The sequence below is a fragment of the Homarus americanus genome, unplaced genomic scaffold, assembly GCF_018991925.1.
Source record: "Homarus americanus isolate GMGI-L3 unplaced genomic scaffold, GMGI_Hamer_2.0 scaffold2539, whole genome shotgun sequence".
NCBI lineage: Eukaryota > Metazoa > Arthropoda > Malacostraca > Decapoda > Nephropidae > Homarus > Homarus americanus.
Genome location: NW_024725489.1, coordinates 2,676,327 through 2,687,009, shown reverse-complemented (window position 1 = coordinate 2,687,009; position 10,683 = coordinate 2,676,327). Strand labels below are relative to the sequence as shown.

Here is a 10,683-nt window from a genome sequence, read left to right as displayed (position 1 = left end):
AAATAGATTTGTTGCCACACATTCACTGCTTCATTGCTCTGTTTACAGGTGGTCAAGTCAGAGTACAGTACAGTACTCCAAACTGTTCAAGTATATTGTAATACCTTTTCTATGCTAAGTAAAGTACTATATAGTGCTCCATACTTCATCACTATGGCAAGTGTCATTGTTGAGTACGGTTAAAGTTTAAACAATTTTACTGCAAGACTTCAGTCAAAGGAAAAGTTTATTCAGTAATACATTCAGTTATTCTGACCAAAGAAGTCACTGCTTTCCTCACGACACAGGCAACCTCAAATGCTTTTATTTCTGTGCTCGGGAAACTCTTGTTAATCATTCCACAAATTTTAATTTTTGGTATTGGCCCCCCTCCATGCCAATTATATTAGATTATTGAGATTTTACAATATGGTAACTCTCTATCAAGTTTAGACACTACAGGATCATCATGAGATGGAAATCTGATCAGGGTGACCATTTTCAAAATGAAGCCAGAGGGGTTGAGGAAAAGCTTGCTGGAACAAATGATTGAGGTCCTAGTGGCAAGTGCAATTTCATTACAATGCAACACTTTTAACACTTGAATCATAATGAATATGTACAGTAAAGTGCAGTTCAGTATATTAAATGAGGAACAGAATAAAGGATGATTGAAGAACTGTTGAAAGTTGTAAAAAAAAAAGTGTTGTTAGATGGTGAAAATAGTTAACATCTCTCAATTTCTACTGTAATATTTTTGGAGCGTTATAGTTTTCTTGACTGTTTCAATGACAGCTAATTCATTATCTGAGTTTTGAACTTCAATTTTTTGAACAATTTTTACCTTTATATCATAGATGCTGACTTGGTTGGCAAACCGTTTAACAGCTGGAAAGTAATCTCTTTCCCAATTTCCACCTGCCAACCCACAGCCAATTCTATAAGGAAACACTACTTGAGTGATTTTTTCAAAAGGGATCTTTTCTACCAACTGTTTGAGGCCTTCATTAAACCAATCAACTCTGTTTGGATATGTGTCTTCCTTAATGCCTGCCAACAGGTGTTGATCAGACTGTAAGCTTTCTTTTTGTTTAAACAAGTTAGGATCGGTACTTAAACTATACTGTAACTGATTTATAAGCCTCTTAGAAAGTAAGTTCTGATTCCTTGCCTTCCCCATATAAAACTGGCCAAAAATATTAACCACCAAAGGTCCTGATGATGCAGAATCTGGACGGCAGATCTTAATATTTCCAGGTCGTGGTCGATCTTCAAGTATGGCACAATTACGAGTGCCTATTGCACGACGACTTTTGTAGGAGTTGCAGTAAGGATATTTTGTTGCTAATATCTGAGAGAGTCCGTGAGGCTTCACAGCCACGCAGTTGAGTATCTGCGCCAATGCTATGTGGGAGTTCCTGTATGTAGAGTCAGTAATGTCCCCAGTTATGCACTCCAAGTTACCTACAAAAAAGAGAAATTGGTTGCACCACTACAGATACTGTACTCTTCATTTGATAAAAAGAAGTTCACAAGTTCCAAATATCACAGGTCTCTAAACAAAGACCGAGGGAAGAAATCACATTCTATGGCAGAGGTGAACAAATGATCTACAAGGAACAGACCCTTGCCTACCAGTGCTCACAAGTGTGTTATGGTTTCTGTAGTATGTAATTTATTCATTCAAATGTTTTCTTAATTATTAGAAATGATTACAGTACTTATTCTGAATTTGAACCAAGATTAGACAGTTGTCTTGAAGGGCCAGTGGGGTGCTAAGTAAAGAGTTGGTTTGAAACGTTGTTTCACTTGTGAAGAATTCCACCACGAATAAATGGGATTTCAAATTTCAACTCAAGCTTCCTGCCAATTTAAAACTTTTGCTCCACTAACGGAAGTAGAAAATTCTGGTCATGTTTGTCTCCTTAGCCAGTGAATTTTGTACCTCAATATTTAGTCATATGAAGATCTAAGACACCTAAATAAGCATAAAAATGGGTGAAGGAGGTCTAATGTGCAAAATAAAGTGATATTTTAAAAACTTTGACTAACATTCCCCATATCATTCATGTTAACACTATCTTTATGACTACTGTACACTGTTTATGTACATTAACAATTAATAGGATATTATAGTGTAACCTATGTGTGGTGTTTATGCAATGCGAACGAGCTGAGCGAGTGAATCACTGCGTGGTGCGTATGAGATGTGTGCATGAGTGCTGTCCTCTAGTGGCGTGATTGATATGTGAATGAGTGCTGTCACCTAGCGGTGTGAATGAAGTTGGATGTCTGAGTAGTTATAAGACATAGCACGAGGTTTCGTGATCATATGTGTTACCCTGTGAGACAGATTGTTTCTTGCTGCACCACTGTACAGACCTCTCCCAGTAAATTGCATCTGTGAAGACTGTCTCATTGAACCGTCAGGAACCAAGTAGAACTTGAACAACTTTCAGTGCACAGTATAAAGTATCTTTTCATCTCTTCCACCACCGCTGCCACTTGCTACAGCTACATCTACATACAGAAACAAATACTGTATACAGTAATGTACTTGCTATTGCATTACCATGCCACGAAGGTGCTCAAGGTCACCGAGTAAACCCTCTCCCATCTGCGTCCCTCTCCTCAACTATACTCCTCTTGAGATATACAGTACCACCAAATTGCCAACAGGAAAACACAAATAATGCAAAATGACAATTTCAATTTGAAAAGGAACAAATATGGTGCCAAAACAGTCAAGTGGTCCGTGGAAACACTCTGCCTAATAATCATAGTCAATGTTTACCTTTCCCACTCCAGAGAGAAGTACTACAACCACATGTTATCATCCACAACACCACTCCAGAGAAAAGTACAACAACCACATGTTATCATCCACACCACTCCAGAGAGAAGTACTAAAACCACATGTTATCATCCACAACACAACTAGAGAGAAGTACTACAACCACATGTTATCATCCACAACACCACTCCAGAGAAAAGTACTACAACCACATGTTATCATCCACAACACAACTAGAGAGAAGTACTACAATCACATGTTATCATCCACAACACAACTAGAGAGAAGTACTACAACCACATGTTATCATCCACAACACAACTAGAGAGAAGTACTACAACCACATGTTATCATCCACAACACAACTAGAGAGAAGTACTACAACCACATGTTATCATCCACAACACAACTAGAGAGAAGTACTACAACCACATGTTATCATCCACAACACAACTAGAGAGAAGTACTACAACCACATGTTATCATCCACAACACAACTAGAGAGAAGTACTACAACCACATGTTATCATCCACAACACAACTAGAGAGAAGTACTACAACCACATGTTATCATCCACAACACCACTAGAGGGAGGTGCTACAACCACATGTTATCATCCACAACACCACTAGAGAGAAGTACTACAACCACATGTTATCATCCACAACACCACTAGAGGGAGGTACTACAACCACATGTTATCATCCACAACACCACTAGAGGGAGGTACTACAACCACATGTTATCATCCACAACACCACTAGAGGGAGGTGACATGTACTACAACCACATGTTATCATCCACAACACCACTAGAGGGAGGTACTACAACCACATGTTATCATCCACAACACCACTAGAGGGAGGTACTACAACCACATGTTATCATCCACAACACAACTAGAGGGAAGTACTACAACCACATGTTATCATCCACAACACCACTAGAGGGAGGTGCTACAACCACATGTTATCATCCACAACACCACTAGAGGGAGGTACTACAACCACATGTTATCATCCACAACACCACTAGAGGGAGGTGCTACAACCACATGTTATCATCCACAACACCACTAGAGGGAGGTACTACAACTTACATGTTATCATCCACAACACAACTAGAGGGAGGTACTACAAACTACATGTTATCATCCACAACACAAATTCAGAGGGAGGTGCTAAGCAACCACATGTGTTATCATCCACAACACCACTAGGAGGGAGTACCACAACCACATGCTTATCATCCACAACACAACAACTAGAGGGAGGTACTACAACCACATGTTATCATCCACAACACAACTAGGAGTGGGAGGTGCTGCCAAACTACATGTTATCATCCACAACACAACTAGAGGGAGGTACTACAACCACATGTTATCATCCACAACACAACTAGAGGGGAGTACTACAACCACATGTTATCATCCACAACACCACTAGAGGGAGGTGCTACAACCACATGTTATCATCCACAACACCACTAGAGGGAGGTGCTACAACCACATGTTATCATCCACAACACCACTAGAGGGAGGTGCTACAACCACATGTTATCATCCACAACACCACTAGAGGGAGGTGCTACAACCACATGTTATCATCCACAACACCACTAGAGGGAGGTGCTACAACCACATGTTATCATCCACAACACCACTAGAGGGAGGTGCTACAACCACATGTTATCATCCACAACACCACTAGAGGGAGGTGCTACAACCACATGTTATCATCCACAACACCACTAGAGGGAGGTGCTACAACCACATGTTATCACCCACAACACCACTAGAGGGAGGTGCTACAACCACATGTTATCATCCACAACACAACTAGAGGGAGGTACTACAACCACATGTTATCATCCACAACACCACTAGAGAGAAGTACTACAACCACATGTTATCATCCACACCACCACTAGAGGGAGGTACTACAACCACATGTTATCATCCACAACACAACTAGAGAGAAGTACTACAACCACATGTTATCATCCACAACACCACTAGAGGGAGGTGCTACAACCACATGTTATCATCCACAACACAACTAGAGGGAGGTACTACAACCACATGTTATCATCCACAACACCACTAGAGGGAGGTGCTACAACCACATGTTATCATCCACAACACCACTAGAGGGAGGTACTACAACCACATGTTATCATCCACAACACCACTAGAGAGAAGTACTACAACCACATGTTATCATCCACAACACCACTAGAGGGAGGTACTACAACCACATGTTATCATCCACAACACCACTAGAGGGAGGTGCTACAACCACATGTTATCATCAACAACACAACTAGAGGGAGGTGCTACAACCACATGTTATCATCCACAACACCACTAGAGGGAGGTGCTACAACCACATGTTATCATCCACAACACCACTAGAGGGAGAAGTGCCATAACCACACAGTTATCATCCACAACACCACTAGAGGGAGGTGCTACAACCACATGTTATCATCCAACACCACTAGAGGGGAGGTGCCATAACCACATGTTATCATCCACAACACCACTAGAGGGAGTGTGCTAAGCAACCACATGTTATTATCAACAACACCACTAGAGGGAGGTACTACAAACCACATGTTATCATCTACAACACCACTAGAGGGAGGTGCTACAACCACATGTTATCATCCACAAATACCCACTAGATGGATATTACAACCGATATGTTATCATCCACAACACCACTAGAGGGAGGTGCTACAACCACATGTTATCATCCACAACACCACTAGAGGGAGGTACTACAACCACATGTTATCATTCACAACACCACTATAGGGAGGTGCTACAACCACATGTTATCATCCACAACACAACTAGAGGGAGGTGCTACAACCACATGTTATCATCAACAACACCACTAGAGGGAGGTACTACAACCACATGTTATCATCCACAACACCACTATAGGGAGGTACTACAACCACATGTTATCATCCACAACACCACTAGAGGGAGGTGCTACAACCACATGTTATCATCCACAACACAACCAGAGGGAGGGTACTACAACCACATGTTATCATCCACAACAATTACTCAGAGGGAGGTGCTACAACCACATGTTATCATCAACAACAATTCACTAGAGGAGGTACGCAACCACATGTTATCATCCACAACACCACTAGAGGAGTAAAAGCATAACCACATGTTATCATCCACAACACTACTCAGAGGGAGGTACTACTAAACTACATGTTATCATCCACAACACCACTAGAGGGAGGTGCTACAACCACATGTTATCATCCACAACACAACTAGAGGGAGGTACTACAAACCACATGTTATCATCCACAACACCACTAGAGGGAGGTGCTACAACCACATGTTATCATCACAACACCACTAGAGGGAGGTGCTACAACCACATGTTATCATCCACAACACCACTAGAGGGAGGTACCACAACCACATGTTATCATCCACAACACCACTAGAGGGAGGTGCTACAACCACATGTTATCATCCACAACACCACTAGAGGGAGGTGCTACAACCACATGTTATCATCCACAACACAACTAGAGGGAGGTGCTACAACCACATGTTATCATCCACAACACCACTATAGGGAGGTACTACAACCACATGTTATCATCCACAACACAACTAGAGGGAGGTGCTACAACCACATGTTATCATCCACAACACAACTAGAGGGAGGTGCTACAACCACATGTTATCATCCACAACACAACTAGAGGGAGGTGCTACAACCACATGTTATCATTCACAACACCACTAGAGGGAGGTGCTACAACCACATGTTATCATCCACAACACCACTATAGGGAGGTGCTACAACCACATGTTATCATCCACAACACCACTATAGGGAGGTGCTACAACCACATGTTATTATCCACAACAGCAAATCAGATTCATAGATAACATTATGTTCACTCCATATCTCCTTTTTGTCCAGAAAACTGGTGTTAAACAACTCATCCCCCATTATCACTATATATACTGATTCATTTTTGTTCACAGTGTATTTTCAACCTTTGGTCACAATATTTTCAATAAACATTATTATTATTATAAAGCAGTGTGCACACACCAAATTACTCTTACTGTTTAAATTTTAAACACAAGACCGACATTAATTAAACTGAGCTGAAATTTAGTAATGGAGGCTCAGGTCCTCCTCATCCCATTCCTACAAAATCTGCCTTTCTCCTACAGACTGCTAGATACTTAGTTGACTGCTGGAAGAAGGGATTATGAATCTTTAATGAAGTTCTCTTGAGGCTTCAGCCAGCGTTTAGTTGAACTACAGTACTGTATGCTGATTCTTCTGAATTTAACATACTGTATTATAAATATACTAAGTCGTTCTTCCTTTTCTGTAGGTCTAGTCATAATGGTGGTGTAAGCAGTTCTAGCTAACTTGAGGAACAACAGCTCTCTCCTAAACGCCTGCCAAAAATGATGTTACTAGACACATTGTCACTCAAATTAATAAGTTTATACTTTACTTAGACAAATCAATGTTCTTTCATAAAATTAACAGTTATAATACGTACAACTGTAACACAATCTCAGTTTATTTATGAACTAATTAACCAGGATTAAAGTGATTTACTAGAAATACTGTAGCTGACTTGTCCAAACCCGGTGAAATCATCCGATGGCCACCTATGCTCATCAAACTAATTAGTGATATTTCTGTTAGCCAAAACAATTGGTGCAGAGCACTTCTGGTAATGAGAGATCTGGATAATGAGGCAGCTCTCAAAGCAGGAAAAAAAAAAAAAAAAAATCCCTCATCCCCAGAATTTTTCGGGCAACAGAAAATTTTTCTCAGACGTTCCAAAATTGCCCATTACATCAACTTTCAAACCCGGAAAAATATCCCCCATCCCTGAAATTGTCTCAGAATTTCTGGAAAATACACTCGATTTCCATCTCTCAAACCCAGAAAAAAGCTCCCCCATCCCCGGAATATTCTGGAAAATGTGCCCCTCAGAAAATTGTTCCCAAAGCCAGAATTTTCTGGAAAATTCCGTCTGTGGGAATGATTTTCTGAGAAAATTTGAATTGAAGCTATTGGAGAGTTCCAGGTTTGAGGGATTCCAACTAACGGAGATATTTCTGTATCCGGTATTCATAATACAGGGTACATTAGTAATAATCAAATACCAATTTACATATTTATGCAAGTGAATCATGGATTATATAAATTACAGAGAAAGCCATGAGAACAAAACCGTTTTATCAGAAATTATCATGTAGATAGATGAGAAATTAACATTGAAAAAAATATATTTGCCAACTAGACATAATCCTGAGAGCTCTGTCCTCTTGTCCCACCTTAATACAACCCATGTTGTACTGCTTCCCTCCCTTATCATATTTATGTTTTCAATTTAACTGTAAATTATGTATATACCGTACTTATAATATAAATGTAAAAAAAATAAAATAAAAATAAAATGAAATAAATAAATATCAGTGATAACTGTGGTAACATTCTGATATGTTCTTATAATAATAATAATAATAATAATAATAATAATAATAATAATAAACGGTTTATTGAAAAAGTTCTGCAGCCCGAAGGCTGAAAATATACATTGGACATAAATGACTTATTACGTACATTGGTGGTTTAACAAAAGCCTTCATTAGAGAAAGGTGAAGGAACATACAGTGAACATACAGATTAATGTTTACACACGTATATCATGTGAGCTGAGGTGTTGAACAGCAGACACGTAGTGTAGTAACTCCCTCACAGATGGCGTTATGAGGGGCATCACGTGGAGTACTAGTTTCCTCACAGATGGTGTTATGAGGGGCTTGACGTGGTGTAGTAATTCCCTCACAGATGGTGTTATGAGAGGCCTGATGATGTAGTAGTTCCCTCACAGATGGTGTATGAGGGGCCTGATGATGTAGTAATTCCCTCACAGATGGTGTTATGAGGGGCCTGATGATGTAGTAGTTCCCTCACAGATGATGTATGAGGGGCCTGATGATGTAGTAGTTCCCTCACAGATGGTGTTATGAGGGGCCTGATGTGGTGTAGTAATTCCCTCACAGATGGTGTATGAGGGGCCTGATGTGGTGTAATAATTCTCTCACAGATGGTGTTATGAGGGGCATCACATGGCATAGTAATTCCCTCACAGATGGTGTTATGAGGAACTTCACATGATGCTGTAGCAACTCATTCACTACGTGGTGTCGTAGCATTGTGGGGACACCACGTGGTCTGTTGTCACAGGACTTCACTCGCTCAAGTGAGTGAGGTGTGATCCCAGGCCTCTCTATCGTGGAGTCTCAGGGGAATTATCACTGGGTACCTGGGACCTCACTGTGTGAAGGTTAGTTTGGGCAAGACTCAACTGTAACTGCCGAGTTGTTTTTCACTGACTTAAGCACTGTTCACCACTATTCAACAATGGTTCCATTCCTTTCCCAAATGAAATAGTAACTTCTGGCGAGAACTTGTTGATATTCCGGTGGGAAGGAGGGTTCAGGGGAGGGAGTTAGTATGGGCCAACATAATAGTTGACGTGGCTGCTGCTGAGCAACGCCAGGTGCGTCTTGACCCGTCGGTGGTCAAGGATGTGTACTATTCCAGATGATACTAAATGTTACATAATACTTCCTTGAGATAAATGTACAGTATATATCAGGTGCCTACAAGAGAGCTCAGGCTCTAAACTGGCTCAGCCATGTTCATATTTTGATTTTCTTTTAATCAACTCTGTTCTTCTGGTTAAATAAACTGTTTCAATATCAATAACAAGCCCATTTAACAATGAACTAATACAGAAACCCACCATCCACCTATATGAAGGTGCTATAACGGTCCCATTGGCCAGTTGCCAAGGCAACATTTACAAATTACTACAGTACTCTTAGGCATATATATATACTATATACCAAATAATTTCCACACTTACACACAATCTTTCAAACACAAATACAATACTACATACATCCACACTTAAACAGACAATTCTGTTCAGTACAGTATGCTTCCCAAGTTCGCGGATTTTTACTTCGTGGTTCTCGGTTAATCGCGGATGACACCCTGGATGTACCCAAGAATGTCTGCGGGTAGTTTTAAAGTTGCCGGCATTTTCGCCGCTGGGACAGGGAGCCATTCATTCTAAAGACAGTAATTTCCTTTGCCTGTATTGTAAATATGTGTGTGTGTGTGTGTGTGTGTGTGTGTGTGTGTGTGTGTGTGTGTGTACACACAAAACACATACAAATATATAACAATTGGAAAATCCTCTCACAAAAAATCAGAAACAAATTTATTAAAAATGAGAGTCTACCCTCAAGTCAGTGCTCTATTAATAAAGTACTGCAATAGAGCACGGACTTGAGGGTATACTCTCACATTTTTAATGAATGTGTTTCTGATTATTTGTGAGATGATTTTCCAATTATTATTTATTTGTGTGTGTGTCGACACACACACACACATACAATACTACAGGTAAAAGAAATAATTGCCCAAGAGCAAACACATAAAGGGAATATACATTTCTTTGTACACAAGTAAAAGTGTAACCCCCCCCACACCCCCCATCCTCAAATGTTATTCGCGGATTTGGCGATTTGCGGCCATTTTGAAAACCTAAGCCCTGTGAATTTTGGGGGCCCCCTGTACACTTAAATGCATTCTTTTACACAAAAACATATGTCTCAAAGACTGGCAAACAGCCAGACAGTACCATAAATACTGGACTCACAACCCAACACACTTCCTTCTGTTTGTGGAGAGTGAAATGCTTATGTCTGGCAAAGTTAGGACCGAAAATATGACCGTTTGAGGGAGGGAGGGATTCTTGCCATTTGTTATGGCAATCATGCACACATACCACACCAGTGACTGAT

The 10,683-nt window shown here is 40.4% G+C and overlaps 1 protein-coding gene across 3 annotated transcripts in view; it reads right to left on the bottom strand.

The window, feature by feature from the left end:
- Positions 1–200: 200 nt before the first annotated feature.
- LOC121864978 overlaps positions 201–10,683 on the bottom strand; it is a 56,751-nt gene continuing 46,268 nt past the window's right edge. For all 3 annotated transcript variants that reach the window (XM_042364217.1, XM_042364214.1, XM_042364215.1), the window contains one exon: positions 201–1,443. In XM_042364217.1, coding sequence (XP_042220151.1) covers positions 716–1,443 — 728 coding nt within the window. In that variant the 3' untranslated portion in view covers positions 201–715. The remainder of the gene's footprint in view (positions 1,444–10,683) is intronic.